The sequence below is a fragment of the Globicephala melas genome, chromosome 7 (assembly GCF_963455315.2).
Source record: "Globicephala melas chromosome 7, mGloMel1.2, whole genome shotgun sequence".
NCBI classification, from domain to species: domain Eukaryota; kingdom Metazoa; phylum Chordata; class Mammalia; order Artiodactyla; family Delphinidae; genus Globicephala; species Globicephala melas.
Genome location: NC_083320.1, coordinates 62,852,300 through 62,872,088, shown reverse-complemented (window position 1 = coordinate 62,872,088; position 19,789 = coordinate 62,852,300). Strand labels below are relative to the sequence as shown.

Sequence of the window (19,789 nt, the reverse complement as noted above, 5' to 3'; positions counted from 1 at the left end):
CCAAGTGCTAATGTCCTGTAGTCAATTTACTTCTTCAATTAATTACACAGTGGGTAACAGCTTCAACTCTCTGGTAAGACTGCCTGGGTTTGACATCCAGCCTCCATCATTTGATAAGTGTGATGGTGGGTAAGTTACTTGGTCTCTTGAACCTCAGTTTCCTTATCTGTAAAGTGAGGGTAATAATAATAATAACAGTAAGAGTAGTATCTTCCTCCTATACCCAATGTGAAGACTAAAAGAGAAAGTAAATGCAAATACCTTGGACTAGGTCCTTATAAGGTAAGTACTCAAAATGCCTTCTTGTTTTTATGATTTATACACTACCTACTTCCTATACAATAGGTTGTCATATTAAAACACATATAAATAAGACTTTAAATAGAACAAAATCTAAGTTAGCAAAGAAATAGAGAAATTGTTGCAATTCATTACTAACTTTAGCTAAGGCGATGCATGTAGCTCCCAAAACAAGACAATCACACTACTTGTACAATTCTTCTTTTAAGGAAACATGCATTCTGCTATGTCTGGATAAATACAGAATGCAACCCTTCCACCCCAATCCAAGTTGAATTAATTAATCAGTTAGGTGTGGTTATTTGGCATTATCCATTTAATAATTTGCCAGTGTCTCACAAATACAATTTTAGTTTCAGCATACTGAATACTAAATTTTTAACAATAATCAAAAAACATTTTCAGCAATTTCTTTAGGCCATTACTAGTTCAAGATAATAAATTATTTCTTCAGATTAGAATAATGCTTGCACCATCTCTCTAATGTATTTTTGATGGAATCTGGACGTGCATGACTGATCCGTGAGCAAAATGGAAAAACTGCTCATTAGCAAGGCTTTGAGATAATCAAGACTGACACAGGCTGCAACTACGTCTCTTAGACTAAGGTGAACATCTTGTACCTGACATTTTTCTGCCCTCTTTAGTGGACTATTTTTGTTAGGTTGACTTCTAGTATGAGTGGGCAGAAACATCCAAAAGATCCTCACAGAAGCAAATTCCTTATTACACATGTATACACATCCTCTTGGTTCTGTTTCTCTGTAGCACCCTGACTAATACATATGCATATACATTTTGTTTCTCCATTCATCCATTGATGGACATTTGGGTTGTTTCCACCTTTTGGTTATTTAGAATAATGCTGCTATGAACATGCGTGTACAAAGAATATTCAGTTTTTATTTCTCGTAATTTAATTTTGGTCTAATTGTTATGGGCAGAATAGTTGATGCCACTAAGCTAAAGTACCTACACGAAGGTGAAGTTTTATACTTTCTACCTCTCTACTAGTCCCTTCTCTGGTTCCTCTTCTCTTCCCTAATCCCTAAATTTAGATGCTTCCCAAAGCCCTTGACCCTCGTTTCCCACCAACTTATTTCCCAGGGCAATCTCATCCCATCTCATATAGTTGTCTCTCAGATTCAGCTTGTTTTGCCCACTTTTCTGCATTCCAGTCACAGATTTCTAGCTATCTTCTGGTCATATCACAAAGATTCCTCACTAGTAACATTTCAAAAACAAACTTTACCATTTTCTTGGTAAATATGCCCTTTTTAAAAATTTTATTTATTTTATCTTTGGCTGCGTTGGTTCTTCGTTGCTGTACGCGGGCTTTCTCTAGTTGCGGCAAGCGGGGGCTACTCTTGGTTGTGGTGCGTGGGCTTCTCATTGCAGTGGCTTCTCTTGTTGCGGAGCACGGGCTCTAGACACTCGGGCTTCAGTAGTTGTGGCTCACGGGCTTAGTTGCTCTGCGGCATGTGGGATCTTCCCGGACCAGGGGTCGAACCCGTGTCCCCTGCATTGGCTGGTGGATTCTTAACCACTGCACCACCAGGGAAGCCCACAATATTCCCTTTCTTTTAATGGCACTGGAGTTCTCCCAGTCCTCCAGTTCAGAATCTTGGTATCTTCCATGACTTCTTCATAGTTAACTGGTTGCCAACACCTACAGATTCACCTATATTCCACCACCCCCACCTTCCCTTTTTTCTATTCTCTAGATCTCTATTCAGGCCCTTACTACCTGGTCCTTACCTTCAGACTCTTGCCCTCCCAATCAGTTTTGCCTACCATTGCCACAATAATATTCTCAAAGTGCACTTTTTTCATATTATTTCCCTGTTCAAAACGCTTTCAGTGTTCCTTCATTATCTTAAAAATATAGTCCATATTCCTTAGCGGCATTCAAGTCAAATCATTGATTGACTTGGTCTCAAGTTACCATTTTACCCTTATTGTTCAATTGTTTACTTTATATTCTGATAGAAATAAACAATGAGCCCTGCACTTCTTTAGGTTAATTTTGCTCATATAGTTTCTGTTTTTGAAAAATTTTATTATGAAGAATTTCTAACATACACAAAAGTGAATAAAATAGTATAATGAATCTCTCATGTACTCGTCACAAGGCCCCAGCTATCATCAACCACTGGCCAACACTGCTCTATCCAGACCCCATCCACTTTCCCAGACAGCACGTCATATCACCCACAAATATCTCAGTATGACTTTCTAAAAGTTAGGGACTCGTTTTGACATAACCACACCACCATTAGAACACTAAAAACATTAACATTAATTGATTAGCATATTGCATTAAAGATCTGTTTTAAAAACACAATTTTGACATTTATGAGACAATTGAAAATTTTAACAATTTCAAATTTTGAATTGTCTCGTAAATATCAAAAAAAGGGGATTTTTTTTTACAGTTTTTAATGCAATATATTTCAAATGGAATGCATTTCTCCATTTCATCCTGCTGTCTTGCATTTCTAAATTCTACCCATCAGTCAAGGCTCAGTCACTTGCCACCTCCTCCACAAAGGCTGCCTTGATCTCATAAGCTGAAAGTTAAATCTGCTTTTCTCTTGTCCACTTACTCTATCTGTTAGCCCCTAAGGACACAGCAGTATGTCATTTACATAAATATCTTCCCTGTGAGACCACAAGCTCCTTGAGGTATGAGTTAGCCCTGTCCTGACCAGTACAGGTAAGAATTATGTCTTGCACCACTAGTGCTGCTCAAAAGTGATGTTCCGCATGCACCCAACAATATCACCCTCATCTAGGAATTTGTTGGAAATGCAACTTCTCAGACTGATCTCCATTCCCACTGAATTGAAAACCCTGGGTGTGGGTCCCAGTAATTAGTGCTTTAGCAAGTCATCCAGGTAATTCTAATGCACACTGAAGTTTGAGAATACACATAGTAGGAATTCTATTTTTTTTTTTTTTTTTTTTGTGGTACGCGGGCCTCTCACCGCTGCAGCCTCTCCCATTGCAGAGCACAGGCTCTGGACGCACAGGCTCAGCGGCCATGGCTCACAGGCCCAGCCGCTCCGCGGCATGTGAGATCTTCCCAGACTGGGGCACGAACCCGTGTCCCCTGCATCGGCAGGCAGACTCTCAACCACTGCACCACCAGGGAAGCCCACAGTAGGAATTCTTTAGACCATCTACAAAATATGAACCCAGCTATAAAGTATCTTAACTCTACTGTTAAGAAAATGAATAGTATTGTCCAAGGGTAACTCCACTGGGTCCTTTGGTGATCCAGGAAAAAGTTTATAAATGTATAGTTCATGATCATTTCTAGGGAAGAATGCATAATGAGACTCATGGAGGGGGTACCTGGAACAGATGTAGCTGGGTCACTTATAATAGTGTCATTATGGAATGCCAGTATTCCTGGGATGCTAGCCAGAGTGGAGGTAATTATTTTCTGAAAGTCACTAGGGTATAAACTCGGTCTGAAATAAATCCATTTTACATTGCAAGGTGACACTGGAGAGATCTTAAATACAATTTATTTTGCAGGAGGCAGATAAGCTTGTGGTAAAAGGATAACGACCATGCACAGAGACATTAAAGGTCAACACCTCCAAAAGAAATTTTTGTTTATTGCCTCTGCTCCAGTGACACAAGCTAAAATCAAATATCTCTGAATGATGTTGAATTGCAGTGAGTGCTATAACTCATAGATGAATGGTTCATGTTATAAGAATATATCTTATGGTTATATAATATTTGGCATGGCAAAGCATATTGAAGAAATTCTAGGCTCTGTCCTACAGGTTGCAATCTAAGTAAAACACGCAAGATTTACTGAAAATCAAAACGTCAGGAAAATCTAAATGAATCAGAATAAGAATGTTCTGGGAAGAACTGGAATCATTCAACTACTGGAATTAACTAAAAATAAGGCAACAAGTACAGGGTTTTGAGACTGGCTATCAGGTTAAAAGATTTTTTTTTAATTGAAATATAGTTAATTTAAAATGTTGTGTTAGTTTCAAGTGTACAGCACAGTGCTATGTTCTTTTTCAGATTCTTTTCCATTATAGGTTATTATAAGCTATTGAGTATAGTTCCCTGTGCTATACAGTAGGTCCTTGTTGTTTACCTATTTTATATATAGTAGTGTGTATATGTTAATCCCAAGATCCTAATTTATCTCTGCCCCCCAAACAAAAGAATTTTTTTAATCTAGTTGTTAAGAGGAAAAAAGGCATTAAGACAAACAAATTGTGCTGAGGAGACTGGAGGGCTGAAGATATTTCTGAAGAGACTGAGGAAATGAGGGGATCCTGGGCATAAGCACCACGGACAGTGAGTGGATGGGATCCCAGTGAACCTTATGTTCTACTTAACTTGTCTGAGTCAGGGATGCCATTGAGAATCTTGTGAAAGCTATGGCCTTCTTCAAAGAAATGTGCACATGCACTAATATTTTGCATATGATTTCAAGAAGTTCAACGACCTCTAAATAAATCAAATTCAGGTAAGGGACTCCTAGCCTACTGACCAGATTTGGCTAATATTAGACCCCAAAGCACACACTCCTAAAGATTTCTTTTGTTCAGACATGCTGTTACTGGCACATGTCAGATGACTAGCAGAGTTCTAGTCATCGTACAAAACATGAATAGAACATGTTAAATGCAGAGTTCTACCACAGCAGGAAGAAAAGGTATTGATCCTAAAGGGGATGGTGGTTGGCTGTACAATTTTCTGAAGCCCCTCATTATGTGGAGCACACCTGGCTTGATTCTGAGATACAACGGTGAACAGTACGGATTTGGGTCTGCTCCCTTCGAGTTGTCTTTGCTCTCAGGCTATAGGAGAAGGTTGACGTTTGTGACCGATTCAAAGAGTGAGCTCAATAAGTATTTAGTGTGAGGGTGGGACAGAGGCAAGGAGAGAGAGAGAGGAAGAAGGAGAGAGAAAAGGGAGAGAGGGAGGAAGAGGCAGAGGTGTCACAGTGCAAAGGAGAAGCAACAGAAGAATTGAGTGGAAGACTGAAATTTTATCACTTTGCCCTACTTCTACTCTACTCTGATCAAGAATCTCACAATTGGAAGTCAACTCCATTTATACACATTATTTGGCAAAATAAGAAAAACTAATGTTAATTATAGGTAAGATTTTTGGGGTGTCTACCATGGGCCTTAGATAAAAAAAGAAAGAAAATGAGATTATCAAAGGATGAATGCCAGAACACACTAAGCCTACATCCACGGGAAAGAGTGGGATAGTATAGGCCCCAAATAAGGTAACAGAGAGAAAATGCCTTAGGGTAGAAGTGAGAAAGTTCTATAAAGAAGGGTAAACTACACACAGGATGCACAGGAAGAGTATGGTGCCTTGTATCAAGGGAGAGGTGAATTAAGATGGAGCTTCTAAAATTTAATGCGCATAAGAACCACATAGGAAGCTTACCAAAATGCACATATCTGGACCATGTTCCCAAAGAGTCTGATTAGCTGATCTGGACTGCGCCTGGTAATCTGCATGCAGGTGGTCCATAGACCACACTTTGAGAAAGACAACCTGAAAAGGAGGAAGAGGAAACTATCCATTTTTGGATCTTGATCTACAGAGCTTAGAAATGGCTTTGCTCCATCACTTGGTGAATCGATCTGGGAGAAACCTTGAACTCTACCAACCTTTACTTCGAAATGACCCAGCTTGTCAGGCAGGCTCTGTTATTGGTGGGAAAAATCCACTCGAAGATTATTAGTACCAAAAAGAACCAACCTCCTGAATCTCCCTCCTGCTGTGACCCACATAGGAAAAGTTCTGGGGAGCATCTCCACCCCAAGCAACGGGTGGCAGATGGCAAACTGAGGAGGACCAAGGAAATGCTTTAAAACAGGGTTCCCACAGGAACAAAATCATAAACACGTATAAGTACTCTAGAGCTGGAAGTGAATAGTTTACAGGTACAATGGGTCAAGTAAGCACTGTTCTCCTTTTCATCATGTGTTCCATTTTAAAATTTTTTAGGAATTGCTTTTAAAATTGAATTTAATTTTATAATTATGTAAACTATTTACATGGCTTCTAATTCAAATCTAAAAAATAAGTGTATTGGAAGAAATTTAGTTTTTCTCATTCCCTATACTCTATTCCCTTCTCTCCTTTATAGATAACCTTAAAACATTTAAAATTGTTTATTCTTCTATTATCTTTAAACATAAGCAGATGCTTACAAATATTACTCTTTTCTTGGATAAACATTTTACATAATTTTCTCTACCTTAAAGGAGCTTTCCTGATCTGGACACCTGATAACATCGTCTCTGTGGAAAAATGCATTCGAGTTTAGATTAACTGCCTCTGTATAAGTTAGCAGTCATATCAAGTTTTGTGACTTAATAAATCCATTCATTCAAGAAACATTTACTAAATAACTATAACAGGCCTAGGGTTAGTTCCAGATCTTGTGGGATCTAAAGCTTCTCTAATATTGGGTCCTCTCTTTAAGAAAAAGACTATAAAATTAGTATTACAACTTGCAGCAGCTCTCAGCAACAACCTGCCCTGCCAGGGGCCCACGCAAGATTCTCCAGCATCATGGGAAATCAGCCCCTGCATGGGCTTGTGCTAGGGACTGTACTGGTGGTTCGTATACACAGCAAACATGATCCCTTATTTTGTGGAGCTTGTACTGTGGTGCAGGAGCGAGAGATTAAACACATAAGCTCAAGACAAATATACAATTACAAATTGTAATTAAATTCCTGTTATGCGCTGAATTGCATCCCCCCAAATTCATATGTCGAAGTCTTAACCCACAGTACTACCGAATGTGACTATTTGGAGTTAGGGTATATAAAGAAGTAATTAAGTTAAAACGAAGTCATTAGGGTGGGCCTTAATGCAGTACGACTGTTGTCCTTATAAAAAGAGATTAGGACACATTTGTACAGAAGGAAGACCGTGTGAGGACACAGGGAGAAGATGCCACCTGCTAGCCAAGGACGGAGGCCTCTGAAGAAATCAACCCTGCCAACACCTTGATCTCAGACTTGTAGGCTCTAATTTCTGTTATCTAAACCACCCAGTCTGGACTTCCCTAGTGGTGCAGTGGTTAAGAATCTGCCTGCCAATACAAGGGACACGGGTTCGACCCCCTGTCCGGGAAGATCCTGCATGCCGCAGAGCAACTAAGCCCACGAGCCACAACTACTGAGCCCGCGTGCCACAACTACTGAAGCCCACGTGCCTAGAGCCTGTGCTCCGCAACAAGAGAAGCCACCGCAATGAGAAGCCTGTGCACCGCAACGAAGAGTAGCCCCCGCTCACCACAACTAGAGAAAACCTGAGTGCAGCAATGAAGACCCAACACAGCCAAAAATAAATTAATTAATTAAAAACGAAAACAAAACACCCAGTCTGGTACTGCATATATTAGCCCTGGAAGACTAATACAATCCCTAAAAGAAAAGAGTGTTGGAGAGAAAGCACTGTTACAGGAATGGTGAGGAAGCTGATCAGAGAAGGCAACTCTGAGAAAGTTCATATAAGCTAAGATGTGAAAAGACGAAAAATGATGAACTATGGGGAAGAAACCGATTTTGCAGATCCTGTTAAAAGGCAAAAGAAATCAAGGTGCTTTGCTTTGGTTAATTATCCCACAGTCTACAGAACCAGATGGTCCCCAGGCGACAGTCTTCTAAAATTATCCACCTAAGATGAAAAGCTAATGTGCAGCCAACTTCCATACAGTCCACAGACTCTGAAGGACTGAATGAGCAGGAAGTTGAATTTTTAATTATAAGACACAATGTATTGATATCATTCACACCTTGATTTAAGGATGTTTCTGAAGAAAATGCATATGATGAAATATGCAGCTCAAACACGTCTTAGAAAAAGAATAAAACAATGTCCTTCCTTATGGTTCATTAAAGAGATTATGGAAATTATAGAACCTGAATATGCAAAAACAAAAAAGCCAGGAGCACAGACTCTGATTAGTCAAGGCTAATGCCTCACAGAGTAGTGATATACTTGAATAAATTGATCTGCCCTTGGCAAGGAAGTGTATGTCTTCATTTTAACTCAATGAATAATAAGAATTACAGAATCACAGGATAGACATGGGAGTCCCTTATTTCTTGGTGGGATGCCACATAAACTACTTCTGACATATGCTTATTCAATTTGTCTTGTGAAAGACTGAATATACAAACGGACAATGGCTGGACCAAATATGACAACAGAACTTTGACCACAGCCTCTGAAGCAAAATGCCAAGAATGGTCAGGACTTGGTCAGTGACTGTTAGCTTCCCTATTTTTTGCCCCTGGCTTCAACTCAGGACCAACGAGAGAAAACAAAATATGTTTCCCAAACCAATCACCTAAGATGCTCTGTTTCTTGTAAACTCCTCTCTAGCTTGCCCATGCCAACAACCTCTTATCAGAACATACCTGAGGCCTTCCTTCTTTTCACTATAAAGTGTTTCCACTCCTCTGCCCATTTTTGAGTTTGTGTCAGATGCATGAGATGGTGGCTGACTCTTGCTATAGTGAGCAGAATAGTAAATAACCTCTGTTTGCTCTCATTTGGGTGGCTTTAATTTATTTCTATACATGACTGTTCCCAGAGAAGAAAATGTGTGCTGGGTCCCAGGGCCATCAGTAGAGGACGGGAATCAGAGCCCCCTTCAAGCCCTGAGGTGCCCACCTTCATGTCGCTTGATATTTCCTTCAGGGAAGATGTCAGTGACTGGGAAGGTAAGAATAGCCACTGAATCCCCACTGTGTCCCTGCTGTCAGATGATGGGATAAGCCAGCCAACAATTCAAAGTGGTGAATGTATCTGTGATGTTCTTAGTGATCAAGCAGCTGGCCAGATGTGCTTCAGTGTCAACCAGTCATGATCCAGGTAAACTGGAGTTCTGGGTGGTTGAAAGCATTTGAAACAAGCTGGTTATAGCATCAGCTTTTATTCATTTTGCAGCTGTTTAAAAATCTCACCAATGTTGGCCTTGAGCAACCCAGCCAAGGCTTAGACTAAGAAGAAACATTGCTCTGGAAACAAAATTTCATCTCCAAACAGGGCTCCTGCACTAAAGAAATGACCTGGGGCAGGTTTCTTGTTCATTTCCTCATCCCCAAAATGAGGATTACTAGACCTCTGTGAAGGTAAAATTGGATAATAAGATGGAGTATTTTTAAAGGTAAATAATTGGCAGAGCATAAACGCAAGACATTCTAAAGCACAAATGAGTTTTCAGCACAATTGATTTTATCCCAGCATTTACATCACTCGGATTCAGATTAGCACACTACTGGCAGAAGGAGGGTGAGTGTAATTCATGGGCTGCCTGAGGGAAGAGCAAAATGTGGGGAGAGCCAGGGCTGGCTGACTACTCCCTGGTTCTCCTCCCACTGCAATAAGAATAATAAAGGAGACTGGTAAGGCTCTCACTGTGGACAGAGATTAATATTCACTTCCTGGAAGCCTTGTAAAGTCACTTTCTGAAAAATGACCTGGTGCCATTTGCCATCCCACTTAGTGACTATCAGACCCGAGTTCTCATCCACAGAAACCAGGCTGTATTTTAAGCTCCTTCCAGGTGAGCAGCCCAGGAAACTCAGTGAGCAAAGTTGCCATCATTACGTCCTGTTTTATGAGGAGTGCATTTCAACTGCCACCATTGCTTCACCTCTTCTGGAAATTAGGGTGGTTTATTCTTTAATTCTAGAGATAGATTCTCTGAAGCCTTGATAACAAGATAAATCACTTAGTGCAAAAATCGAATTTGACAGGAAATCCAGTTACACCCAATAGCTGACATATTAAATGTCACTGAAGTTTCTTTCAGGTTGACTTCTGGCATAGAGAGGGGCTTAAGATCAAAAGGAGAACAGGTTATATATATGAATGCTTTATCCCAGTGATTCTTAACCCTGACTGCACATTGCAATCATTTGGAAAGTATTTTTAAAATGCCAATGCCTAGGTCCCATCACCAGAAATTTAATTTATCTGGGGTAGGACAAAGACGTGAGATGTTTGGAAGCACCCCAAATTGACCCCTTGATTAATGGTCAATCAAGACATTTCCTCTAGGAGAAGCCACAGAGCCTGGGGAGGTACCTGTAGACACTGGATCCCCGTAGCAAGATGCCGTTAAATGATGGTGCAGGGCTCCAAGAGAAGCTCAAAGTGATACTTACAGACTGTGAAGAAGATGCCTAAGTGGCTGGGAGTAGCAAAGGCAACACTATGAATGGTAAAATAAGTCAGGTTACCTACCTCCACCTTCCGCCACCTGGTGGGGCTTGATAGCTTTCACAGGCATCCTCGCAGAGAAAACTTTGCTCTCTGAAATCCAGCATCTCATTTCTGACTTGGATTCATAGTTCCTTTTGAGCTGCCCTTCTGTTTATTCCAAATCTATGCGTTTGTTTTGGTGCTTCCCAGGTACTCGTAATGCACGCTCTGTTTTCAGCAAACCATTTTCCTGATTGGTCAAAAGCCCTTTGAAATCTGTCACGTGAGCAACTCTCCCATGCTCTCAAGTGTATTTTCTAGTCAATAAAAATATGCCTCATTCCTAACGGTTCCACTACCCAGGAGATCTACTACCCAGTGATCTCTAGCTCTGCCTTCTGGCTTCATGGTCAAAAAGCAACACATTTACTTCCAGATTTCATATATTCCATGTATTTCCTTCTCTGTTCCATATCCATCATATTATTCTCTTTGCTAAAGAAATCTCAAAATATTTTTTATTTAAAAGTCTGCAATCAGAAAACAATCTGTCGTATCATATAAATTTTTCATGCCCAGATATTTACTCATCCATTTTCCTGAAAGACCCAATAAAATAGTCAAAGAGCCACAGTCTATTTTAAATTAAAATGCATGGCTTTAAGGGCTATTTGACATGCAGTAATTATTTGCATAGTCTTCTAGCCAAGCATAGAAATTGCTAATGTCTCTGCCCTTGAAGGAAATGAGCTGTGCAAAAAATTTCAAGCAAACATGATCCAACTGTTCACACAAAAGAGAGATTGCATAAGAAATGCATTGTGTCTCTACCCAAATTTCTCCTCTACTTGTCACAGATCAGCATGTACTTCACCTCTTTGGCACCAGTTAAAATCATAAACAGATGAGCTTTTCCGTAGAGGAGGGCAGACATGCCCTCTCCACAGATGGTCAGTATCACATGTTGCAGTAATGGCTGGACACGCCATGAAGGTACCATATAAAAACAGTGGAACTCAGAGAACTTCGGCTCCACTTGCTCTATGTGTAGAATTGCCTCTCTTTCAAGATGGATTTCCTTCATAGGAACGGAGTGCTCATTATTCAGCATTTGCAGAAGGACTACCGAGCTTACTACAGTTTTCTAAATTTTATGTCCAATGTTGGAGATCCCCGGAATATCTTTTCTATTTATTTTCCACTTTGGTTTCAACTTAATCAGGCAGTTGGAACCAAGATGATATGGGTAGCAGTCGTTGGGGATTGGTTCAATCTTATTTTTAAATGGTAAGCCTTCTGTTTTGTTTCATTTTTCCTAAAGCTTATTCTTAAATTTGTAGCTTGGTCTTAATGATCACATTTCAGATGTGTATAGTTTTACTTGGAAAATCTTTCAAACATACCAGTTAACTTGAAACATCTATTCCTAAATAGAACTTACATAAAGGCATAGAAATGTATACTTGATCTGACTTAGAAGAAAATTCCAAAAGCCTGTTACATATATGATGTGATTAACCAAGAAGTGAGTTAAACGAGCAGCATCATAATGAACAGATTGATAATTCCAGGAACCACTCTGATATTTCCAGTCTAAGTATCCTAAGCACCCAAGGACTTCCCCTGCAAGGAAAACTGTCCCTGTTTTTATTGGAACCTAGGCTGCCCAAACTCCAGATGACTGTCATCCTCTGTATTGAGACACAGGCCAGAAAGCAAGTTCTTTCAAAGTCTTTTAATCACGAGTTTTCCCCATCAATGTTCTGCTTGACTCATTTTTATAGGAGAGAATCGTTGGTCTCCAATTAAGTAATAGTTGTATATTTAAATATATATGCATATTTATATTTCTTTAAATACAGGATATTATTTGGTCATCGGCCTTACTGGTGGGTCCAAGAAACTCAGATTTACCCAAATCACTCAAGTCCATGCCTTGAACAGTTCCCCACTACGTGTGAAACAGGTCCAGGTAAGCAATTATAGCAGCTGCAGGTTAATTAAAGATATTCCAATAGAGAGCCATTGTGCATGATGATCAGCTAATAACCGTACGATATCATAAAGCGTACTAAAGAAAATGTCATGCATGAGGATGCTAAAAGTTCATAAACAAAAATTGCTAATGAAAAGGACAAAAGTTTTATGAGTAAGAAAATTTCATTTTTTTTATTTGTAAAAGGGTTAATTAAGAGAATATTCCCCAAATGATTTTTTTTTTTTTTTTTTTTTTTTTTGCTGTACGCGGGCCTTTCACTGCTGTGGCCTCTCCCGTTGTGGAGCACAGGCTCCAGACGCGCAGGCTCAGCGGCCATGGCTCACCGGCCCAGCCACTCCGCGGCATGTGGGATCTTCCCGGACCGGGGCATGAACCCGTGTCCCCTGCATCGGCAGGCGGACTCCCAACCACTGCGCCACGAGGGAAGCCCCAAATGATTTTATAGTTGGTGTTTTTTAGAAAAATGTCATGGTTTGATACTGAAACAAACAAAAAACAATTAGCTAGAACAAATTACCCCAAAACTATATTAAAATTCTAGAAATGTAGCTTTATCTGCTGCTGTGCAATTTTCAAAGTTATTATAGATCTGAGAATCACATGAATGAGGAGACAATAGACACAGCTTCCGTAAGAAAGGTAAGGACTTCCTGGTATTACTATTGCCTATAGAAATTCTCTCTAAGCTTATAATTATTTCTTTTAAATTTCTTTTTTCTCTTGTGTATACAGTATATAAGTAGACTTCTTGATCCATTTTCTTTTTTATTATAAGTAAGATTCTGTATGAGTGTAAAGTCTTTACTATGGGAGTTGAGTTTAAGATTTTTAAAAAGGTTTTTAAATATATATAAAGGTAAACTACACGTTGTTTTAATTTCTAAGACTGTGTTATATTGTACCTCACCACAATTTGTTACATAGACTAAAATTCTTGGCATTTGACATCCTGAGACTAACCCTGAATACAGTCAATGTGTAAGTTCCTAATAAGTTTTCTGAATATCTTTATTTTTTGCTCTCATAAGAGTAGACATCCATCTGTTATAGTACTTATCAAACTATATTATAGTTAATTCTTTAATATCTGGCTCCTCCAATAGACTGTGCATTCCATCATGTCAGGGTGGTGTGTATTTTATCTTTGTGAAAGCAATGTGGGATGGATGGATGAATGGATGGATGGATGGATGGATGGATGGATGGATAGCCTTTCAGACAATTGAAATGGTACTTTGGTTTACCCCAGAACTTCCCAGCATGTGTTCTGTCTTATGAGACATTTTCTGAAAAAAAGAAAAGAAAAGAAAAGAAAAGAAATAATACATTTTACATTCACTCCTTGAAGATTTACAAGTCATGAAGCATATAAAAGGCTCTGAAAATTCCTGTTTAAGAAATAGACTTGAAAGAAACAGATCTATAAGAAATAGATTAGTCTTTATTTAACTTAGTGTTTTTCAAAGAGACTGGTGTTGGGCTTTCCTGGTGGCGCAGTGGTTGAGGGTCCGCCTGCCGATGCAGGGGACGCGGGTTCGTGCCCCGGTCCGGGAGGATCCCATATGCCGCGGAGCAGCTGGGCCCGTGAGCCATGGCCGCTGAGCCTGCGCGTCCGGAGCCTGTGCTCCGCAACGGGAGGGGCCACAGCAGTGAGAGGCCCGCATATCGCGGAAAAAAGAAAAAAAAAGAGAGACTGGTGTTTAACCTGAATGAATCTCCCCTTGGTAAAAACTCAGGGAGGACATCAAAGTAAAGTGATTTTTTAAAAAAGATCAAGCAACATGGGAAAGGCATTCTGGGAATAGAAAGGCTACCTGTCTGCTGATTTCTTCTGCCAGGATTAATACCCCTTTATAGCTTCCCTCATCCTTTTAATGACAAAGACTCCTTCTGCAGCGGCCAGCCAAAAGATAGGCATGGGGGTAGGTGTTGGTACCCAGCAGTCAGTTGGTAAATCAGACATAGCAATGATAGCCTTTAGATGTTTGACTTTTCAACCCAAGGAAAATAAGCTGATTCAAGATCCAATCCAAGTACTTCAGTTTTCTCATCAATTAAAAACAATTAGATATGAAGAATGACTAAGGATGTGGCAGATTTTCTGATGCAACAGCCTGAGTTCTTACTTACCCTTGAACATTTTGATTTCTGGACTTTGATGAACTTGAATAACCTGGGGAAAAATTTTGAAATAGTATTTTGAGGCTCAATTTGACTCAGTTTTCTTTATTTCTACCTATTTCTAAACCTTACATAGAGCCTGTGCCCTGTGGCTTTTTTTTCTGAGTTATTTGTAATTTTCATGGCTAATGTGTTATTCTATTGTCCATTTCTGATAATGATACTCTATTAACCACCTTTCAAATGGATTGCCACTTTCTTGTTGCAGGAAGTCCATCTGGCCATGCAATGGGCTCATCATGTGTCTGGTATGTCATGGTGACAGCTGCCCTGGGCCACACCATCAGTCGGATGGATAAGTCATTCACCACTCTGCACAGGTCAGCTTTGCTCCAGTCTCTGTAGCCCTGGAACATGACAGTTTCAAACACAGAAAGTCTTCTGAAAAATTCAGCTTAGTGTATTTTTAGTTATTGAAATGTGCTTATTCAATTCTATCATATCCAAAATAGCAAAATGAATAGAAAATTAAGATTCTGCTTTAAGATAATACCTTAATTAGTTCACGGCAATTACATTATAGGGTTGGATATGTTTAATTGACTAATGACTTTCTAAATGTGCCTTTGGGTACATTAATACAATAATCCATAATACAATAATACAATGTAATCCATAATACAATAATCACTTTGGTAGCTCACAAATAGATCACCTAAAATTATATAATGATGTATTTTTGCATGCACATTCCCTTGCTTTAAGATTAACTAGACATTTGAGAAGCATCATTCCCCTTGAATGTATCCGTTACTTTCATGTAATTATGCTTTCTTCTTTGAACAGCCAATGATTTTGAAGTCAATAAAATATATTCTAGCTTTAAAGACTATGCAACCTTTTTAATTAAAAACATTCTAGAGACAAACTTAAATTTGAATGTTAGTAGATTTAATGTTAGTAGATTAACATTCCGAAAGGCCTAGACCTGTAAGATTATTCAAAATTTTTGTAGAAATTAGACTTTTTCCTTCTTTTCTTTCCTGATATACTTTATCATTAAAACAATTCTGAGCACCACTTTAATCATAAATTATTAGGCTACCTGAGATAAGATTTGTCAGTTAATTGCATAAAAAATACTGAAACGTACACCATTATATAAGTTATTTATAATAAAAAATTTCCAAGATCCATCTCATATTCTACTTTTTAGAGTAATATTGGGTAATATACAAAACAAGTAACCAAAGGAATTTGGGTATCTTTAAAGTTTATCCTGATGAGACTGTGACCTGTATGCCTTAAGGTATTCATTATCTCAAACAACAACAGTAGAGAGTTGTTGTAATTTAAAGAAATTAGCATTTTCTATCCGTAGACAGTTTTTCAAAGTAGGAATCTAGCTAAGCCTCACCTTTTCTCTGTTAGTTCATTTGCTCCTCCAGTTCCCAAACCTGGAAAATCATTTGTTTCTTCTAAAAAGAAATTCTCTTGACTCCTCTTTGATTCTTATAACTGCAACATCTCCTTCAGCCATCAAAATGTACTGAGTGCCTACAACTTACCTAAACATTACCACACCCTTATTGATTCTTCTTCCATATGGATAACTCCTGCTTACTTTCTCTTTGAAAGTCTTGTTTCTCTCTATTCCATAATTTTTCAGTAATCAAAGTTTGGTCCAATTATCAGGAACAAATCATTCAGAACACTCAAGGATTCCTAGAACTCATTATTGCTAACTCTTTTTTTATTAAAATGATGAGCATTGCTTGGATTTAAATATTTTTATAAGTTTTCTGCACACTGCTGCTTCTAATCCAAGACATATAACCCATCGGTCACTTTTCTGTTCCTTATTTTCTATGTGTCAAGAAACAAGGAGCCAGGACTCTTGAGAGTCTGTGAAATTAAACCCAGTGAAAACTTGCCCTTGATGGAATGCTCATGTGTTTCCATCAGCGTGGCAGCTGCCTCTCCAGTGAGTTTTCTTCAAGCAAAGAGAGGCTGAGAGAGGAAAGAGGAAGCACATATGACAAAGAGCAAAAAATATATATAATTCATTCTTGATCGCTGTGGACATTAATAATTCCCCCAAACTTGAATTTCCCCTACTTCATTAAAATAATTATCAGGATGCCAAGTTGGCTTCCTTTTATAGCATTTATTAAAATCTCAGGATATAGCACTGGTTAAGTTTAATGCATTGATGAATGTAGAAACATCTGTTAAAGCTTTTCAAATCCTATGGAGTACATAGAAAAAATTTTTGGAAGAAAAAACTCTAGAATCATGATATTATATCACAGCTAGAAGATTCCTCTGAGAAAGATCATCTGGTGTCACTTCCCCCGCCCCCCGCATTTTTATGAATGATACAATTTCTTTGCCTTTTATGCTTGTATCTATTCTTCCATCGTAGACTCACCTGGTCATTTCTTTGGAGTCTTTTTTGGTTGATTCAAATCAGTGTCTGCATCTCCAGAGTATTCATAGCAACACATTTTCCTCATCAAGTTATTCTTGGAGTAATTGGTGGTAAATATGATCACTTACCTTTAGTTGTGTCATTGAATGCTTTAGTGTCCTTTGTTTTATGTTGACTCTCTCTGCTAATGTTCCCCAATCTCAGGTAATCCTATCAAGCCACTGATACTTAATGATACCCTGGGAGCTTAAGGGGTTCCACACACCTCTCAAATTCTCCATGGACACAATGGCACATTCTCACTCAGTAGGATAAACCCATTACCTCTTCATGAGATGGGCTTCTCTGAAGTGTGGCTAGAGCTGAGTCCAAGTCTTAAACCACCACTTAGGACGGCGTGCTTGTGTCTCGGTTTGGGGGACTTAATAAGGCCTTCCAACCTGCACACCATGCCGTTCTCTCTGAAACACCTGCAGCGATTATTACCTGACCGTGGACTTCATTCAGCAGCTGCTTTGTATTTCCAAGGCAGCGTTCACCATGACTGAGTTTACACTGTTCAGCCCCATGTACCTTTTGAAGGCTCTCTACGTTAATTGGCTGTGGCAATTGAAACATGAATTGCAAGCACCTAGATCAGTGCTCTGCCTGTGAAGTGGTTGTCACTCAGTGCCCTGGACTCCTGACCCATGCCCCTGCACTAATGTGGATGGTGAAAAGACACGGGGCAAGTGTGGTTTTAGTTACTGCCTTAAAAAAAGGCTTTGGAAATGGATAGAACCTAGGTTTCTGCAGCCCTTTATCATTGAAAACTATGGCTAAATTCTTTAATGCAGAGAGGAATAATTCCTGAGAGGTTCAAAGCCAGACAGTTATCTTCAGTGTCTCTTTCCAATCCCCAGGCATGCTTGTGGCAGAGGCCTTTGAACACACTCCAAGGATCCAAACGGCCAGCCTGAGCACATACTTGAAGACCAACCTCTTCCTCTTCCTGTTTGCACTTGGCTTTTACCTGCTTCTCAGACTGCTTGACATTGACCTGCTGTGGTCTGTGCCCATAGCCAAGAAGTGGTGTGCCAACCCTGACTGGATCCACATTGACACCACGCCTTTTGCTGGACTCGTGAGAAACCTTGGGGTCCTCTTTGGCCTGGGCTTTGCAATCAACTCAGAGATGTTCCTTAGGAGCTGCAGAGGGGAAAACGGCTATAGGCTGAGCTTCCGGCTGCTCTGCACCCTGGCCTCGTTGACCACACTGCAGCTCTACCATTTCGTCAAGATCCCGACTCACACGGAGTATTTATTTTACATGCTGTCTTTCTGTAAAAGTGCGTCCATCCCACTGACTGTGGTTGCCCTGATTCCCTACTGTATTCATATGTTAATGAAACCAAGTGAAAAAAAGATTAATTAGAGTTGTGGGGAGGGTTAGTGCCGTGTGGCCCCAGGGTGACCCTCCTCCTCCATCCTCCAGTGAGACCATAGGGCAGGGAGAGACTGGAAGCTTCCATTCAGAGGTCACAAAATGGTGGCCATAGGACCCAATCCATTCACATGTATGATTAGTTTGGCCTTCGGGGTGGTCTTTTTTTTTTTTTTCCTATTTTAGATTAGTTGCCAACATTTAAAACCAGGATATTTGACACAAAAACCTGAATTTCTGTATTTTCCCAAAAAATCTGACAATATGGTAACACAGGGCCTGCATTCCCACCTGGAGACAATCCGCTGTTGCTGACTGCCCCCAGTAGGAGACGTGCTCTTTGCAGGCTGTCACAGTTTTCAGTACCCTACAGGCCCCCCAGTATATCTTAAAGTCAGGCTGCTTCTGGCTCCTGTGGGCATTTTAACGGCAATCAAGCCTGATCCCCTCAGTGTTCAGATAAGGAAATAGAGGTTTATTCAGGTGAAAGAACTCACCGGTATCACACCACCGTCAGAACAGGAATTAGAACCCAATCTTCTGACATGTATTTCCATGACACCATGTTTTGTTTCTTCAAGAGGTAAAAATCTGTAAGAATGAATGCTTTTACATAGGTTCTATGATGTTTGCCATGTAAATCAGCTATTTTTTCAGAAATGACATTAAAATACCATATGCTGTTTGACTTAGACCATGCAAGCAGGGTCTTGATGGGGCCAGCAGTAGCTCTAGTTATGGTTACATATCCACAGGAAAGGAAACAGGCCGGGTTACTGTCTGGACTTGAATCTCTGCTTAACTCCTGGTCTCTGTTTTATGGTAGTGCTTTCCAATATTTTAATAAATTCTGCTGAAGATGTTCGGCTTAGAACATTATTTACCCCCCAAAGGGTTATCTCTTCACTATGACATCCTTATACTTTATTTTTAGGAGCTAATCTTTCAAAACCAGGGAAATCAAGTGCCTTTCTTAAGGTCATGCTCTAAGCCAGGAAAACTATGAAATGCTTATATCTATTAGCTTGGTTCTGTGTGTACTGAACTGTGATGAAAAGCCACAGCTTTATTTCAGAAAATTATTATTGATGGAATATTAATATACTAAAAATTTTTCAGTAAAGTTTTTTTCCCCTCATTGGACCTAGTAATTCTGGACTTTAAGTTGATAACTAGGGAATTCCCTGGCAGCGCACTGGTTAAGAATCCACCTGCCAATGCAGGGGTCACGGGTTCGACCCCTGGTCCGGGAAGATCCCACGTGCCACAGAGCAACAAA

At 39.6% G+C, this 19,789-nt stretch overlaps 2 protein-coding genes across 3 annotated transcripts in view; one reads left to right on the top strand and one right to left on the bottom strand.

The window, feature by feature from the left end:
- Window positions 1-11,259, bottom strand: part of SPC25 (SPC25 component of NDC80 kinetochore complex) — a 28,867-nt gene extending 17,608 nt beyond the window's left edge. Inside the window, exon 1 of the mRNA XM_060302294.2 lies at window positions 10,579-11,259. Coding sequence (XP_060158277.1) covers window positions 10,579-10,666 — 88 coding nt within the window. The 5' untranslated portion in view covers window positions 10,667-11,259. The remainder of the gene's footprint in view (window positions 1-10,578) is intronic.
- Window positions 11,260-11,605: 346 nt separating this feature from the next.
- On the top strand, window positions 11,606-18,501 carry G6PC2 (glucose-6-phosphatase catalytic subunit 2). Of its 2 annotated transcripts, XM_030849746.2 has the most exons (5): window positions 11,606-11,823; window positions 12,399-12,508; window positions 14,925-15,036; window positions 17,082-17,197; window positions 17,990-18,501. In XM_030849746.2, exons 1-5 carry the CDS (start codon window positions 11,606-11,608, stop codon window positions 18,499-18,501), a joined length of 1,068 nt encoding a protein of 355 aa, XP_030705606.1. The 2 variants fall into 2 exon arrangements, with proteins under 2 accessions (XP_030705606.1, XP_030705612.1); XM_030849752.2 differs by lacking the exon at window positions 17,082-17,197 and having other exon boundaries at window positions 17,990-18,064.
- The last annotated feature ends 1,288 nt before the right edge of the window (window positions 18,502-19,789 follow it).

Excerpts from the sequence above, each read along its gene's own strand:
- G6PC2 (XM_030849746.2), top strand. The coding sequence starts at position 11,606 with ATGGATTTCCTTCATAGGAACGGAGTGCTCATTATTCAGCATTTGCAG. Across the intron at positions 11,824-12,398 it reads TTCAATCTTATTTTTAAATG|GATATTATTTGGTCATCGGC; the intron begins GTAAGCCTTCTG and ends CTTTAAATACAG. Across the intron at positions 12,509-14,924 it reads TACGTGTGAAACAGGTCCAG|GAAGTCCATCTGGCCATGCA; the intron begins GTAAGCAATTAT and ends TTCTTGTTGCAG.